Here is a 16,622-nt window from a genome sequence, read left to right as displayed (position 1 = left end):
TAAAAAATACATATTTTTGTTGATTTCAGAGAGGAAGGGAGAGGGAGAGAGAGAGAAAGAAACATCAAAGATGAGAGAGAATCATTGATTGGCTGCCTCCTCCTGGGGATTGAGCCTGCAATCCAGGTATGTGCCCTGACTGGGAATCAAACTGATTCATAGATCAACGCTCAACCACTGAACCACACCGGCCAGGCTAGTTGACAATTGTTAATGCTTATTTTCACCCCTCGCCCTCCACCCCCCCCGCCCCCCCCCCCCCAGGGAATTTATTATCAGGATCTTATTATCTATTCAGAAAAGATTTACTGATTCTAAACTACCTCAGAAAATTAAGTATGACATTTGGGAAATAAGTACCTCCAAATACTAAGTTCTGTACTAGTAAGTTTGACAAGAAATCTGAAACAGATTTTTGTGTAGTCACTTTTAGAAGGCAAAAACTATTATATTGCTTCTTTAAAGTAGTTTTTTTTAAAAAATATATACTTTTATTGATTTCAGAGAGGAAGGAAGAGGGAGAGAGAGATAGAAACATCAATGATGAGAGAGAATCATTGATCGGCTACCTCCTGCACACCCCCCACTGGGGATTGAGCCCGCAACCCAGGCATATGCCCTTGACCGGAATCGAACCTGGGACCCTTCAGTCTGCAGGGCGATGCTCTATCCACCAAGCCAAACCGGCTAGGGCATAAAGTAGTTTTTTTAAAAAGGCAATATTTTGCAGTGTTTTCTTGGATAAGTGTTATCTTGGTTTGAATCTGCTTTTGTCACCTGATTCACCAAAGAGGCCCGTCTGTTTTTCCAACTGATAATTTGTGTTAGGTAATTCTTGATCTCTATTTTCTACTCCAGCAACAAATCAGTATTCGGCAGCTCTTCACTATTACCTTCAGGCCGGAGCTGTGTGTTCTGATTTCTTTAATAAAGCTGTACCCCCTGATGTTTATACAGACCAGGTAGGTTGTTTATTGGCTTTTCTTCTTGTCTGCCTTTAAATGCTCTTCCTGGGTTCCTTTTGGGTGAGTTTTCATTTCCATGTTTGTTGTCATGACTCCCAAATTGATTGCTTTAGATCAGATTGCTGTCCAATATTAAAAATTTTCAGTAACTTTTTAAAATTAATAAATTGTTTTTTAGAACAGTTTCATTTCTTTTTTTAATTTTATAAAAAATATACTTTTATTGATTTCAGAGAGGAAGGGAGAGGGGAGAGAGAGTAGAAACATCAATGATGAGAGAGAATCACTGATTGGCTGCCTCCTGCACGCCCCCGACTGGGGATTGAGCCCTCAACCCGGGCATGTGCCCTTGACCGGAATTGAACCTGGGACCCTTCAGTCTGCAGGCCGACTCTCTATCCACTGAGCCAAAATGGCTAGGGCTAGAATAGTTTTAGATTCATAGCAGATGGAGAAAAAATTAGAGTTCTCATATACCTGCTTTGTATCAGCTATCACATATATCTTAGTAAATGTTCCCTGTATACTTTAAAAAACAAATGTGTATTCTGCTGTGGTTGGGAGTTTTGTAAAAATGTACAACCTCCACTCGTGTACAAACTCTCCCACTGTTGACATCCCATATCAGAACAGTACATTGTTATAATTGATGTTAGTTTCTTAAAATAATCCAAATTGTTTTTATAGGTAATAAAAAGAATGATAAAGTGTTGTTCTTTGCTGAATTGCCACACACAGGTTAGTTTAATATTTTGATGTTGGTTTATTTTCCTGTATATTAGAGTTTATAGTAAATATAAAGCATTGGACTGGGAAATAGCTTTTATTTTCCTTACTATTGCTTAAGTTTATGGTATTTAAGAATTTGGCATATTTAAGTTTTTTTTAGTTCTTTATAGCAGCCGTTGCCAACCTTTCGGACCTTACAGACCACCAGTGGTCCATGGACCACGGTTGGCGACCGCTGCTCCAAAGGTTTCCTTAAACCAGCGGTCGCCAACCTTTCGGACCTCAGGGACCACCGGTTGGCAACCGCTGCTTTATAGAATTTATTTAAAATGAAAGAAGATTGTTCTTTAAGCCTCCTACGTGGGAAATAAACATTCTCAAGTGTGTTTTCTTATATTTAAGAGTAGATATGTACATTAGTTATTAGGAAAATGCAGATCAATACTATATTAAGGTACCACTTCATACTCACTAATATGGCCGTTAATTCAAAGAAAGAAACAATTGTTGGTAAAGATGTGGAGAAATTATGCTGGTAGGAATATAAAACGGGGCAACCTTTTGGAAAAAGCTTGGCATTTCCTCAAAAAATTAAAAGTATAATTACCATATGACCCAGCACTTCCTTTCCTGTATATGACCAAGAAAATAGAAAACATGTTCACAGAAAAGTTTGTACATGTATGTTCACAGCAGCATTATTTATAGTAGCCAGAACGTTGGAAACAACCCAGTGTTTGTTAGCTGATGAATGGATAAACAAAATTTGATGTCTATACAATGGCATATTATTCTGTCATAAAAAAGGATGATGTACTGATACATGCTAAAACAGGGATGCATCTTACAAGTATTATGTTGAGTGAAAAAAGTCAGCTACAAAAGGCTGTTGTATAATTCCATCAATATGAAATGTTTAGCCAGAGGCACATCCATACAGTCAGAATATAGAGTAGTGGTTGTCAAGGACGGGGCGGGGGGGGGGGACGGGGGGACGAGGAATGGAGAGTGATGTCAATGGGTATGGAGTTTTTGCAGGGGGAGAGGATGGGAAGGAGACTGGAAGGGAGGATATTTGATACTTGTGATGTTGCTCGACTTTGTAAATATACTAAAAACCATTGAATTGTGCACTCTAAAAGGGTGAATTTCATGGTATATGAATTATATTTTTTAAAATTAAAAATACTTTAAAAAGAATTATTATGACCTACATACTTGATTGAAGTGAATCTGCTTTAGGTTAAGCAGATTGGCAGCCTAAATTTTGCCAAAATGAGCTCTGTGTTTGCCATCTGTCAAGGTTTAAGCATGTTCTTATGTCCTTGAATGTCATGAAAATGTTGTTTGGCAGTTTTCCATTCCCTTCAATTTTTTTATCTGGCTTTTTACCAGTTTCTCATTCAAATAAACCCCTAAAAACTATAGATGAAGAAAATACTGGGCAGACAGTTGTTTGTATAAAGGTTTTTGCAATTGAAATTGGATGGAATCCATCATGAGCTAATCCCTCAGGGTGAACTGCAAGGCCTCTTAAATGATATATTCTTGATAGAAGAATCATTACAAATTTCCCCTTTAAAACCAGGAATTATTGTTCACACTAGTTACCTTAAACCATTTTCAAATCCTTATTTGTTCATGTAGGTGGCAATTTTATGTCAGTTCCTCAGAGAAATTGACTACAAAACAGCCTTTAAATCACTGCAGGAACAAAACAGGTATGCATGATTTAAAAAAAAAATAACGTTGCAATTTTTCTGCTTAAGAGGAAGTAACTGAATTCTGTCTTTTCAGTCATGATGCTATGGACTCCTACTATGACTACATATGGGATGTTACCATTTTGGAATACTTGACTTGTATCCTTTCATCTAATATCACATGTGATATTAGTACAGTTCATTTCTGTACATTAAACAAGTATTTAATAGTGTGTATCTTCTAAACCAAACCTAAAAAAGTTGAGATTCTGTTGTGGTTTTTAATAGTATTAGATTTATTATTCTTAACTGACTCATTTAGATCTTCATCACAAAAGAGGAGAAACAGATAAAAGACAAATTGCGGTAAGTTATTTTGTGTCTTGCTTCAGTAATATACTTAAGAATTGTACCAACAAAAAGATTTTGTGTGCCTATTCTAAAAGTTGATTATTAGTGTTTTTTTAGAAGATCCTATTTTGATCATGAGCTTTTGCATCTAGTTTATTTCATATTAAAATATTAGATCATGTCATCTCTCTACTCTAGACCTTTAAATGGTTTCTTATCTCACACATTGTTTAAGTCCATACAGTGGCCTATGAAGCCACATATGATTTGCCCATCTAACCCCCACCTTGCTATAACTTCTACTGTACCAGTAAGTAGTTTTATGTGTGTATATGTTAGGAAGACTTTATTTTTTACCAAACCTCTAATAACCTCACTTTTCTGTTTTGGAAGATCAAAGCCATTGGTCAGACAGAATTGAATGCAAGCAACCCAGAAGAAGTATTACAGCTGGCAGCGCAGAGGAGGAAAAAAAAGTTTCTACAAGCAATGGCAAAACTTTACTTTTGAGCAGTTAAAATTTTTTAACTTTTATTTTTTAAACAATAGGCTAAATATAAACAGTATTAAAAGATGAAGTTTATATATAATACATATATACACGTTTAGTGGTGTTTTCTTTCCAGACAAAAATACTGAAACAATTTAAAAACAAACTATACAGAAGATTTCATGCCATAATAGCTTAAATTTATAATTTCTTCAGAGAAGAGATTCACATGTCTAGTAACAATAAACAATCTACTATAATTTGTTTTCTAATTAAATCCACTTTTGATGCTGAAATTTCATTTTTTCAAAAACATTTATGTAGAATTAGTCTATATACCACCTTCTTATGTGAAGTTTACTTGTTTGTTTTTTAAATAAATAGATCACTAGGAATTGGTATACATTTAATACTTTTCTGCCTTAATAGAAGTCTAGGTCAGGTGTTAAGCTTGATCACTTTGACACTGTCCTTAACTCATGTAGGAATTTAAAAAGGACCTTAGCAGTTTTGCAAATGGAAATAAAGCCTTAGTCACACTAAATTAAAAAAAAAAAATCCTTAGGGATACCTTAGAGCAGCGGTCGCCAACCGGTGGCCCGTGAGGTCCAAGAGATTGGCGACCACTGCCTTAGAATAATAAAGTGTCTTTCTCATATAAATAGTTTGAAAGGGTACTTAAGTTTTTTCACTCAAATTGTGATGTACAAAAAAGTTACTATAAAGCAACCTGTATGTCGAAGCCCCAAGTAGGAGCCACAGCATTTACATTGTTTATAATTTCTTTGGTATTCCCACTGTTTAGAGCGCAGTTTTAAACACCATGTTCTTAGCCTTACTGGTTAAAAATGTTATGTATGGCAAGGCAAATAAACTAGTTAAAAAAACATTTTAAAGTTCACCATTTATAAAAATTCAAGTTTTATAATAGCTCGCTACAGCAGCTATAAATAAATTAGTCACCTTATTACAAAACTAAACCTTTGTAAACATACTTAATTTTATTTTCAAGAACCAAATTGCACTAAGCAAGGATATATAAATTTTGAGAATCTAAAAACTAGATTCAAAGTACTGTATCACTTAATGTACTCTTTAAGGTAGCACTTACCTAGTCTAAGATTTTAATGATAAAATTCCTAGTCCATCAAAATAGTAACACTGGATCAGAAAAATTTTATGGCATAAATTGTGGCTGGCTTCTAGCAGTCACCTTGGGAATTAACTTTTTGTAAACAAGGCCTGCTGTTTCTTTAAACAGCTGACAATGAAATACATTTCTTAGTGCCAATTTTACATAGTTTTTTAAGTCAAAGAATGGCATTGAAATTTCTGAATTGGCTAGGGTAGTCCTGGCACTATTTTCCTGTAAAACTTTAGTACATTTTAACACATTGTATGCGGGAAACGTATTCATACGTTTTACGTTGACTGTAAGTAGTAGAGCCACCTGTTACTACCCGCAAACAATTTAATGACATTTTACCCAAAACTCAGTGAATACTTGTCAGCTTAGTTATCTTCCTTAGTGTTTTCCTGATGGTTTTTCTGTGCTCTTCGGTGGTGTCATGATGCCTCCATTGCACACTGGTGACAGTTGTCCCCCATTCCTGAGGGTGTTTACGTAATTGACTTCCTCCTGCACATGTGAAGAAATGCAGAGATTAGCAGCTAAGGTAAAGTACTGACATAGTAAAATAAAGTCAAACCAGATTTCTGGATACTAAATTGAGGCTGCTTAGGCCTAATATAATGGTCTTTTTTTTCCTCCCGTTATGGAAAATATAGATACAAATAGATAATAGATGCAAAGAGGTATATATAAAGGAAATGAGCATGTCTTTTTAAATTTTAATTGTTTTATTTTTACTTTTAAAAAAGCTTTATTATTGAAAGTATTACATATGACCCCCTTGCTCCCCACAGCAGGCCTTCACTACCCTATTGTCTGTGTCTATGGGTTATGCACATATGAGTTAACTGGTTCATCTCTTTCCCCCCACTCTCCCCTGCCTTCCCTCTGAGGTTTGATAGTCTGTTGGATGCTTCTATGTCTCTGGGTCTATTTACAATGGTGTATTTTATGTCTTTGCAATTTGGTCACAGTCTAAGGTTCAGCAATTTGAACTGCTGTAACTATTTTTTTAAACTCAAAGTAGACTATTGGCACTGATCTTAAGAAACTTCACAAATCTTGCTTTGACTTCAAAGTTACTAATTCTTCTACATTTTGAAATCACTGTGCCCATTAGAACTTTCTATTCCTTTATTCTGTATCATCCTTACTGTCATAGTTTTAGTGACTTTTACTAGATAATAAGACCAAAAAACCCCACGAGAAACATACCAGCATAGGCAGGTAATTTGTGTGTGTCTGGATATTGTGTCTGTCTTCCATAGAAATCTTGTTAAACATCTTCAGCTTCACTGGACTAGTACTTTTTACTACACTGGCAAAGGGCACCATCCACTCTACACATTCAGAAATGCTTTCCCATTCCAAACCTAGGAAGAGAAAAGTTAGCAAAATGTAAGGTTACATCAGAAAGTATCTAATATATGCCTAATGAATTTGTTCCTGCTTCCAAATTGAAGGATAGCTATATTAAAACTCATTTTAAAAAAGAAGCCAAAATCAGTAAGTTTTAGCAAGTCAAAGCAGATTATGACTCTCAAACTGTGACTATTTTGAGGAAAAAGACTTCAAGCTTCTTAACCAGTACCTTCTGCATAGGAAATTAAAATGACCAAAACCCAAAGAACTCTTAAAGCAGAACTATAATCATGATTAACTTCAAATGGATTTAAATTCCATTTGACCTTATTGTTGTTTGTGGATAGACACTGAGGATTAGAACTAGCAGAAAGGAAGGTAATCACTACACTGCTAAAATTTTTCCATTAAAATTTTAAGTTTCTGTTTAGCAGCATGCTAGAGTTCATAAATTAATAGTCTCTTTAAAAGTTGTGAACAGATAAGAAGGTAAAATAATGACTTACCTGAGGCTTTCTTAACGACTTCAATAGAGGTAAAATGGCACAAGGCGGCAGCAGCCAGTACTCTGTACTGGAACTCTAATGAATCAATGGCTAGAATACACAGATCTAAAAGCTGACAAAGGGAAAAGCAAAAGTACAAAGTATTTAGGAGACATAAAATATCAAAACTCAGTAACACTGTTTTGAATACACAGTACCTATTTTACACACTATGAGAAGTAGACAGGAAGGAATGGTACTCTCCTTTAGTTACTTCGTTAGAACATCTCTTATATGCTGGTCTAGGAACATTTAGTTGGAACTTAAATTTTTAAAAAATGTAACTAAGGTGATTTTAATTCTAACATGTAAAATAGGTTCCCTGTGTATTCAAATATAAAAGATAATCATATAGAACAGTGGGTCTCAACCTTCCTAATGCCGCGACCCTTTAATACAGTTCATGTTGTGGTGACCCCCAACCATAAAATTATTTTCGTTGCTACTTCATAACTAATTTTGCTACTGTTATGAATCGTAATGTAAATATCTGATATGCAGGATGTATTTTCTTTTTCTTTTTTTAAATATATTTTATTGACTTTTTACAGAGAGGAAGGGAGAGGGATAGAGAGTTAGAAACATCGATCAGCTGCCTCCTGCACACTCCCCACTGGGGATGTGCCCGAAACCAAGGTACATGCCCTTGACGGGAATCGAACCTGGGACCCTTCAGTCCGCAGACCGATGCTCTATCCACTGAGCCAAACCAGTTAGGGCAGGATGTATTTTCATTGTTACAAATTGAACATAATTAAAGCATAGTGATTAATCACAAAAACAATATGTAATTATATATGTGTTTTCCGATGGTCTTAGGTGACCCCTGTGAAAGGGTCATTCGACCCCCAAAGGGGTCTCGACCCACAGGTTGAGAACCGCTTATATAGAATAATTTCATACATTATAAAGCCTGGAGACAACGGGCTTAAAAATACCATTCCCCATTTTATATAAAAAAGACATCTATTTTAGGCTCCTAAAGAATGAAAAGTATTCATATTTAAACTCATAGTTTACAAACTTGTTTTCTAGAATTATTAAGCAGCATAAATCCTGGGGACAGAATTTTATGCAACACAAGTTTTGTTCCAGTCAGCTAAGGAGTGAATTTAATCCAGTATGCTGTCCTTTGTTGGATAGCCTATTTATGACTATAAATACACGGAAGGCCCTGGCCGCTGGCTCCGCTGAAGTGTCATCCCAATGCGCCAGGGCTGTGCTGGTTCGATTCCTGGTTGGGGCACATGCAGGAGTCAACCCAAAGTGGAACAACTAATTGATATTTCTCTCTTTCAAATCAATCAATTTTTTAAAAAGCTAAACAAAACCTGTAATTAACATTAGCATATATTCAATAACAATGTCAATACCTGAGCTATCTGAATGAACTTTTCCTGAGAATACTGAGGTAGAAGAACTTTAGGAGCATCTTTAAGAGCATCAACTTGAAGGAAGAGATTGAGCCAGGAGATGACTGTTACGGGACAAAGTTCCCATTTTAAAGCCTGTTAAATGAAATTAAAATGCCCGTTAATAAATGTAGGTACATAGATACCACATTGTATAGCTACTTTCTAAGATAGCCATTTAAGAAACTTTTATGTTTTTAGGTTCATTTTTTTCCTGGAGTTTTATTATTCTGACCCCTTTTATTTTTATTCAAGATATTTATAGATACCTCACAATCTAAAGCTGCTTGTGTGTTGTAATCTATTATTGACGTAGACTCTTTTATTCTCAGTTGTCTTTATTTACAAAGTTCATTCAGCCTATTTTTCATTACTGCTTTTCTCATTTCTTGTAGTCACTGGTCTTCCAAATTTGTTCTCTACTTCATTAAAACTACTCTTTTAATTGTATTCAGTGACTCCACAACGAATTCCATTTAGATCATCTAAGAATTGATTCTAGACTTCTTATTCCTATAATCTCCAATGACATCTTTCTCTCCGTGAAGCCCTGAGACTTTACCATTTATAAAAAGTCCAAAATAATTAGGAGAAAGCAGAGGGCCTTAACACCTGTGGAACTGCCCAGAGAATGCCATCTTCCCTCTACATCCTCTTTGTACTACAAGTCTGAATCTGGATAATTTTATTATTAAAACAGTATCAACATGTCAACAAGATCCCATTCTAACAGAGCTACCCGAATGTTTAGTTTGTAAACCTAACTTATGATGATTTGTAAATGAAAGTCATATTGATTAGGTTTTCTTGTATATCCTATTAATAAACCCATGATGTCCAAATTTAAAAACATACTTTCTAGTAGTTTATATTCACTCTTTAATCTCTCATTGAAGGCCTAATTAAATACTTTTATGCTTCTCTTCTCCATTTTTCTATTAATAGCCCTTTCTCTGCATATAGAAAAAAAGGCAGTGAAATAATTCTATTTTCTGTCTGCTGGAAGAAGGGGAAAATGACTAAGGTCTGGGAATCATTGTTGAAATTCATTTATATATATTATATGCTAACTACTAACTATATGTTTTGAAAATATCCATAATTACTTAAATTAAGAAAAAAGTATATTCTCAATATAGAAACTTGAAAGATACAGAAAAATAGAAATGAATAGGTTAAGCAAATTCCTCTTTCATCCATAACATTGTCAATATTTTGCATTAGCCTCTTAGAACTGGATCCTAATACTAAAACCTCAGTTTTGATTACTTACATTGTAGTATTTGAGATTCAATAGTAATTACTGTTATTAAATTGCAACTAGAATAATAAAAGATATAATTATTACCTTTAATATAATGAGTTCCATCCTTAAGATATCCTCTTCACTGCAAGCACCATCAGTGACATAAGCAAACTCTTGGAGCTTAGGAGCATAGATTTCCTTTAAAATGGATTTTAAAATTAGTGTTAAGCACAGTTGAGATTGAGGTAAGAACAAAAGAATTATATACAAACTACCTACCGGCTTCATTATATATATATATATATATATATATATATATATATATATATAATAGATTTCAGAGAGGAAAGGAGATGGGGGGGGGGGGTAGAGGAACATCAATGATGAGAATCGTCGATTGGCTGCCTCCTCCCACACTGGGGATTGAGCCCGCAACCCAGGCATGTGCCCTTGACCAGAATCAAACCTGGGACCCTTCAGTTCATAGGCCGACACTATTCACTGAGCCAAGCCAGCTAGAGCCAGGCTTTACTTTTAGGGACAGGTTCACAAAGGAAAATAAATCTTAGTAAAATAATTCTACAGTAGCCAAAGCAACCGTACATTTAAAGGTATCTTTCATATCTAGGTCTAAATTAGCCAACTATATTAAATGAGACTTATTTTCATGGAATTGATCTTGAATTGCAGTTAATAAACATCAGTATTTTAAACAGATTTCAGTTAAAACACAAAAAGCCACTCTTGTTTTAAGATTGCCTACTACATTGGTCAGAATAAAACAAAACACTTAACCAGTGAGTTCTAGAAACTGAAAACATCTCCTTCACACTAATACAAAAGGATGGTTTGTGTAGTTTGGCTGATGACAGGTCTGCTTTAACAGTCCAGAGAACTAGGATGGTCAAATGAGCAGAAAAGATGCCTGCCACAGATGAGAACAGGCTAAATGTGAAGATTTCAGTCTAGAAAGATATTTGAAACAAAGTATTTCAGTTCAGAATCGACTGAATACAAACTTAGTCACCAAATTTGGCAGAATCTGGAGATATCTCTTAAAGCTCAAAAGGCAAATTTGGAAGAAAAAAATACACTTATGGAAATCAATGCATGATTTAGTCCTCCAAACACAGGCTTCAAAGATTTCAGATGAAGGTACTAATGATACTCATATTCATATTGAGATTGTGTGAAGGAAAATCTCAAGCAGGAAAGGAGTTGCCTTCTATCCTGGCACCACCATCAGATACAAAAATATTATTTTAACCCAAAAAAGCATTTCATTTGATTGGTTAATCAGTTTTTAAAGACCATTCTATTGGGTCCAAGTGCCATAATTCTGTATATAGGGACAGCATCAGTGTATTCTGTTTGGCAGAATGAGCCATGGAACATTTGACCTAGATACTAATTCCAGAATTTAAACCGGAAACTTATAATAGGCTTGGATACTAAAAGGGAACTATAATATTTATCTAAATCATAATGTTCAGAAAATATGGAAAAACCCACTCGTCTTCCCTAAGGAGTTAATATCAAAGTAGTGTTTCTGGAATTGATGTGTTGATTTTAAAACCTGGGTTGGTAAATATGTCTCTGAATAAACTTTGAGAACTTACCTCAAGTTTGGAAGCAATGAATAATGAGGTAATTCCGATGAGTTGGAGCATATTTTTATTTATATCCTTTTGTGTCAACATAAATCTATCAAAAAAGTCTTGCGCAAGGTAAAATGTTTCCCTATGCAGTGTGTATACTTCACATACCTAGACAAGAACCCCAAGGTTTAAATATTACTCCATGAATTTCTCCAAATTAGAAAGTTGTGTCTTAGCATACCTTACAATACTTTTATAAACCCAACTTTGCTTTTTAGGATACCAAAGTTAAGATTGGGGAGAAAAATAACATGCAGTGATAGGATAAACAAATCTGTTGTCTGCATTTACTCGTATTTTATAGTTTTTTTTTCATACGAACTTAAAAAATGTATTTATTCCCAGATACATTTTATTTTTACTATGAATGAGAACTTTTTTCTATTAATTTCCTAATTGTTTATTGCTGACAGATAGGTAAATTTTCATGCTTAGTTTATATTCTTATCCTAATAGTTCCAACTGATTCTCTTCTCACTTTAGATTAAATGACAATGGTGTTCCTTTCAATGTTTTTATGTCATTTATTTTTCATGTGTTACTGTACTGGCTAAAATTGTAGAAGAAAACTGAATGAATAACATTGGTGCTAAACTCTTATATATCTTGTTTAGGACTGTAATGGGAATTCCCCCGTTTCATTATCGTTGTTAATAATAGTATCTGTCGTTTCCACATTTATCAGAGGGGAAGCTTTTAATTCCCAAACTCCATGATGTAGGGGCCATTACCCCCATTTTGAAGATAAGAAAACAGAGGGATAGAGGTTCTGATAAACTGTGTTAAGGAAATTTATTACTGGTTTACTACATGTCTTAAAATCAGATATGGATACTGAATTTCAAAAAATATCTTCCACATATAGTGAGATCTTATGATTTAAACTAGGTAATAAATAGGTTAAGGTAATAAATAGCTTTTTAAATGCTGAAACATCTTTCAAATAATGAAACGATATAAGGTTGGGCAAAAGTAGGTTTACAGTTGTGACTATTCAATAGTTTATTATTTTCCATATGAACAACTCTAAACCTACTTTTGCCCCACCCTGTATACTAAGACAAAGTAGAATTAACAGTTGGATTTGTCTTAATATATTCTGTACAGTTTTGCATACATAATCATATATTTAAGGGAAAACAGGAATACATTTGATAATCACTAGATGAAAATCAATGAAATGTAAAAAAGAAAATAAAGCAAAACCAACATAATTGTGCTTAAATTGCTTTCATGATCACAAGACACTTAGAAAAAATAAAAACCCAACCACCTTATAACCACATGATTAAAATACAATCTTCCTTTCTAGTCAGAATAAGGAATTAAGATAACCTGACTCGAACATTTTGTAGTCTTAAAGACTTTTCTGAATAGCTTCTGGCAGATCTACTCTGCCAAGTGCTACTCCACCAAAAAGGCTATAGTTTTCTCCCTTAGAATATATCATTTCTATCTACTTTAATAGGGAAGCTACAGAGCAATAATCAGTTTGTCTTCAATGTAAGTAATCATTTCCTCAGTAGTAGCGAGTGGGCTTAAACAGTTAGTTCCGGCACACATCTGTAGGGGCTTCAGGATCACTCATTCCTTTAGATTAAAGGCACAACACTGCACAGCAGAATTCAAAACCTTGTCAACTATATATTCTATTCATCTTGAATACCCTCAGCACCTTGAACGGCGTCCGGTACACAGCAATACCCTGATATCAAGAATTCTGAATTGGGTTTGGGTTGTGTGAGATGTAGTGGCTGTGTCCTCATGATCTTACTCTTACAGACATTTTCCATTTCGGTACTATCAACTACAGTAAGTACCCCCAAACAAGGTGGCTGCTGGCAATGGATAATACACCATGAGGGCACATGAAAAGCACATTTACGTCTATTTTCCATCATAAAGAGAAGGGAAATTTGTATTGCTGGAACATACCTCTAAAAGCCAGTCTAGAAGTATTGACCTCATTTGTGGTTCCAAGTCAGAATGCAGAACTTCAAAATGTTTGTCATGTACATATCGGGTCTCTTTCTTTAACATGTTTAGCCAAACATCATTTGAACATCCCCAGCTATGGAAAAAGGGTAAAAAGAAATAATTGTGTGGTTTACATAATATACAAGTTATGTTTTACATAGGAAAAAATTCAACTTTAAGACACTGAAATCCAACTTTCAATTTAGAACTTGATAGGAGCTACTCTTAAGGTAGTATCTACCTTTTAGCATGAAAAAGTAGAAACCTGAAATTATGCAGCAAAAACCTGGATTATGATAATCTAAATTGATGGGAACAAAAAAACATTCTTTTGAAATCTATTATAATATTCCTGTTTAAGATAGCCATGTTCTCTCAAGAGCAATACTAAAAAGGCAAATATTTAAAGCTTATGATCCCAGTAGAGACAAGTGTCAATCACCTCCAACTAGTTCACCAATAGTAGAGTCACCTACAGTGACTCTAAATTACTAGAGGTTTTGTATAAGCTGTACTTACTAGTCCTGTTCATTAACTAGAAAAAAATATAGACCTTACTAAGCTTGGTAAGAAATAGATGGGATTGATATATCAAATGATACATGTTAAAATGTTTCCATCTTAACAATTTAGATAAATTCTTTAAACTCCATTAAGAAGGTAATTCGGGCCCTAACCGGTTTGGCTCAGTGGATAGAGCATCGCCCTGCGGACTCAAGGGTCCCAGGTTCGATTCCGGTCAAGGGCATGTACCTTGGTTGTGGGCACATCCCCAGTGGGGAGTGTGCAGGAGGCAGCTGATTGATGTTTCTCTCTCATTGATGTTTCTAACTCTCTATCCCTCTCCCTTCCTCTCTGTAAAATATCAATAAAATATATTAAAAAAAAAAAAGGTAATTCGGTTCTGATAAGGCTTACAGTACTCAGCAAGCAAATGAAAATAACTATAGAATCAATGTTTAAAATTCCTCTATCATTTGCAAATAGCACTAGTCAGATTATATATGCTTAAGTATCAGTAAAGAAAGCTATTTTTTACAAGTTTTTCTATCTTATAATGAAGGCAAAAAATAAAGTAATGCCATTTATGAAATCAGAATAATTTTAATCTCTGATATTAAATTACTGAAAATTTTCTTACCTTAAATCTGGCAAAGGTGAAGGATTAATGAAAAGATTTTTAAATCTGTAGTTTGTAAATCTGGAGAAGTCGCTTGTTTCTATTTCTTTGTGGGGTGTTTCTATGATAATGCAAGGACTGATCCCCCCAGATAATGCAGGTGGCCAACAGTTCTGTCATTTAAAAGAAAAAAAGAATATCTGTGCAATAGGAAACCAGCTTTTATCTGAGATCTTTCATAAATGGAAGCTAGTATTTCTAAACAGTCTACAGTTTCCCCCAAACACCACTCTAGCTAACATGCTGACAATGTAGTTTAGTAAGTTGGCAGTTCTATTTATATTTTATAAATAAGTCATATAGCTCATCAATTTTCATAAAGAGTAACTGGTAGGCTGTTTTAGACAACAAAATACAATTCTGGAAATACAAGACATTACGTATTGGGGGAATGGAGGAATAACAATGCATCTGTAGTCAGATACTAATAACTTACAGATTGGTAAAACTGCTCCGTTATTTATCAATAGTGGCAAGGGCACCTTGTTTTATAAAAAGCTTCCCCACGTGCCCCCCCCCCTCTCCCCCCCCAGTTAATCTTGCTCTGATACCTTAGATTACTTTCAGGCAAAACCTTAAAAATGGAGGCAAGTGGGATCAATTACTTAAGTCCTACTTAAAGGCCCCTTTCCCCCAATCAATGCTGGTTTCAAAGAGCCACTGTCTCAAAAGTTTCCTTTACAACACACAGGAGGACCTGGGTAGCAGAGGGCTGGGTGCCAGGTGTCAGTGACCTCGCATCCTATGTGCGCCTCAAGGAGCAGCTATGAGGACCCTCCACTCAAGCCACAGGGGAACAAAGAGCAGTACATGGGGCCGATCAGGCGGGCCCGGTGCACCGGGCAGCTCAGCTCCGAGGAGGAATTCACAAAGAGGAACCAGCTGCTTCAAGGCAAACTTGAGCAGGATTCAGGCACATACAAACCGCCCTTAAGAGAAGCGCCTCCCTGCTGACCTCTAGGGGCAGCAGGTAACAGTGTCAGGCGAACCTACTGCAAAGCCAAGCCCAGCCCGCCCGGTTCTGCATTACCCTAATCTCATACTGATGTTTCTGGGCGGCCTTCTCCTCTCTCCTCTTTCTGACATCCTGAAAAACAGAAAAGGCGGCTGTTACACTAGGTCCCAGCAAGCAGTCTCGTCTCCTCTCCTCTCCTCTCCTCTCCTCTCCCCTTAACTCACCTGGGCTGTTTTCCTCTTCTTGGCCTGAATTATCTGGGCTTCTTGGGGGGAATCAGTCTGGCTGGGCTGGGGCTGCTGCTTAGCTTGTAAACGGCTGCTATGGTGGATTTTTAAAAAGAATGCTTAATTAGTAGATCATGCGTTTCAAAGGCCGCAGCTAACACGGAAACATATCTCCAAGACAAAAAATGTTACCTGCGTCTTGACATCCTTCTCTTCAGGTGTAGGAAACCTCTGGATGGGAGAGAAAGAACGAGTCAAACACATCGCCATCCCTTCCTCCGAGTGCCCAGTGGACGCCGACCCGGAGGCTGCAGCGAAGCCCCCGGCGGTGGTCCGACACCCCCCAGCCCTGCTGTCCGGCACCACATTCGCTCTCTCATGGCGTCAATTTTGGACACAAGCCTGCATTTCCCCCACCGACTGTACAGCCAGGATGCGAGTGGAGTCTTCAAGTATTTACAAAGCACACCCCAGCACCCCGAAAGCGCAGGGAGGAAGGTCGCCCCAAATGGGTCTTCTCTGCACCCTCCCCTCCCCCACGAGTGGGGTGAGAGCGCCCCCACTCCCTCCGTCCCGGCTGCGCCGCGAGAGGCTGTGGAGAAGCCGGTTCCGCGCCAATTTGGAGAGCGGAGTGGCGGGGAGGCCGGGGCGGAGGGAGCGGGCTGGTCGCGCCCTTCAGCCTCCTTCCCC

General features: G+C 36.4%; 2 protein-coding genes and 1 long non-coding RNA gene across 7 annotated transcripts in view; 2 read left to right on the top strand and 1 right to left on the bottom strand.

Annotated features, from left to right (window-relative positions):
* The window catches only part of INTS8 (integrator complex subunit 8), a 40,216-nt gene extending 35,705 nt beyond the window's left edge, over positions 1 to 4,511 (top strand). For 2 of the 3 annotated variants that reach the window (XM_023743602.1, XM_023743603.1), the window contains exons 20-25: positions 859 to 962; positions 1,653 to 1,703; positions 3,342 to 3,415; positions 3,492 to 3,556; positions 3,720 to 3,763; positions 4,142 to 4,340. In XM_023743602.1, coding sequence (XP_023599370.1) covers positions 859 to 962; positions 1,653 to 1,703; positions 3,342 to 3,415; positions 3,492 to 3,556; positions 3,720 to 3,763; positions 4,142 to 4,258 — 455 coding nt within the window. In that variant the 3' untranslated portion in view covers positions 4,259 to 4,340. Of the gene's footprint in view, positions 1 to 858; positions 963 to 1,652; positions 1,704 to 3,341; positions 3,416 to 3,491; positions 3,557 to 3,719; positions 3,764 to 4,141 lie in introns of all 3 variants that reach the window. The other variant, XM_006102188.3, reaches the window with a different exon arrangement.
* On the bottom strand, positions 4,308 to 16,491 carry CCNE2 (cyclin E2). Of its 3 annotated transcripts, none has more exons than XM_023743604.1 (11): positions 16,125 to 16,491; positions 15,930 to 16,023; positions 15,781 to 15,837; positions 14,712 to 14,863; positions 13,529 to 13,664; positions 11,555 to 11,701; positions 10,038 to 10,133; positions 8,651 to 8,785; positions 7,239 to 7,350; positions 6,586 to 6,743; positions 4,308 to 5,877 (listed from the first exon to the last, which is right to left on the bottom strand). In XM_023743604.1, the coding sequence occupies exons 1-11, from the start codon at positions 16,136 to 16,138 to the stop codon at positions 5,764 to 5,766; spliced, it is 1,215 nt and encodes a 404-aa protein (XP_023599372.1). In that variant the 5' UTR covers positions 16,139 to 16,491; the 3' UTR covers positions 4,308 to 5,763. The 3 variants fall into 3 exon arrangements, with proteins under 3 accessions (XP_023599372.1, XP_006102248.1, XP_023599374.1); XM_006102186.3 differs by having other exon boundaries at positions 15,930 to 16,026; positions 16,125 to 16,490; XM_023743606.1 differs by lacking the exon at positions 11,555 to 11,701 and having other exon boundaries at positions 15,930 to 16,026; positions 16,125 to 16,490.
* On the top strand, positions 5,802 to 9,543 carry LOC106699434. Its single transcript, XR_001351037.2, has 2 exons — positions 5,802 to 5,914; positions 9,085 to 9,543. It is a non-coding gene; the product is annotated as an uncharacterized LOC106699434 (long non-coding RNA).
* Positions 16,492 to 16,622: the final 131 nt, after the last annotated feature.

Source organism: Myotis lucifugus, unplaced genomic scaffold (assembly GCF_000147115.1).
Source record: "Myotis lucifugus unplaced genomic scaffold, Myoluc2.0 scaffold_403, whole genome shotgun sequence".
Taxonomy (NCBI): domain Eukaryota; kingdom Metazoa; phylum Chordata; class Mammalia; order Chiroptera; family Vespertilionidae; genus Myotis; species Myotis lucifugus.
Note: the sequence above shows the minus strand (reverse complement) of the source record. Positions and strands in the feature narration are given on the sequence as shown.

Coding starts and splice junctions, on each gene's coding strand:
- CCNE2 (XM_006102186.3), bottom strand. Junction 13,665..14,711: donor TCACCTTTGCCAGATTTAAG/GTAAGAAAATTT, acceptor CTTTTTCCATAG/CTGGGGATGTTCAAATGATG. Junction 8,786..10,037: donor TGGAACTCATTATATTAAAG/GTAATAATTATA, acceptor TTCATTTAACAG/GCTTTAAAATGGGAACTTTG.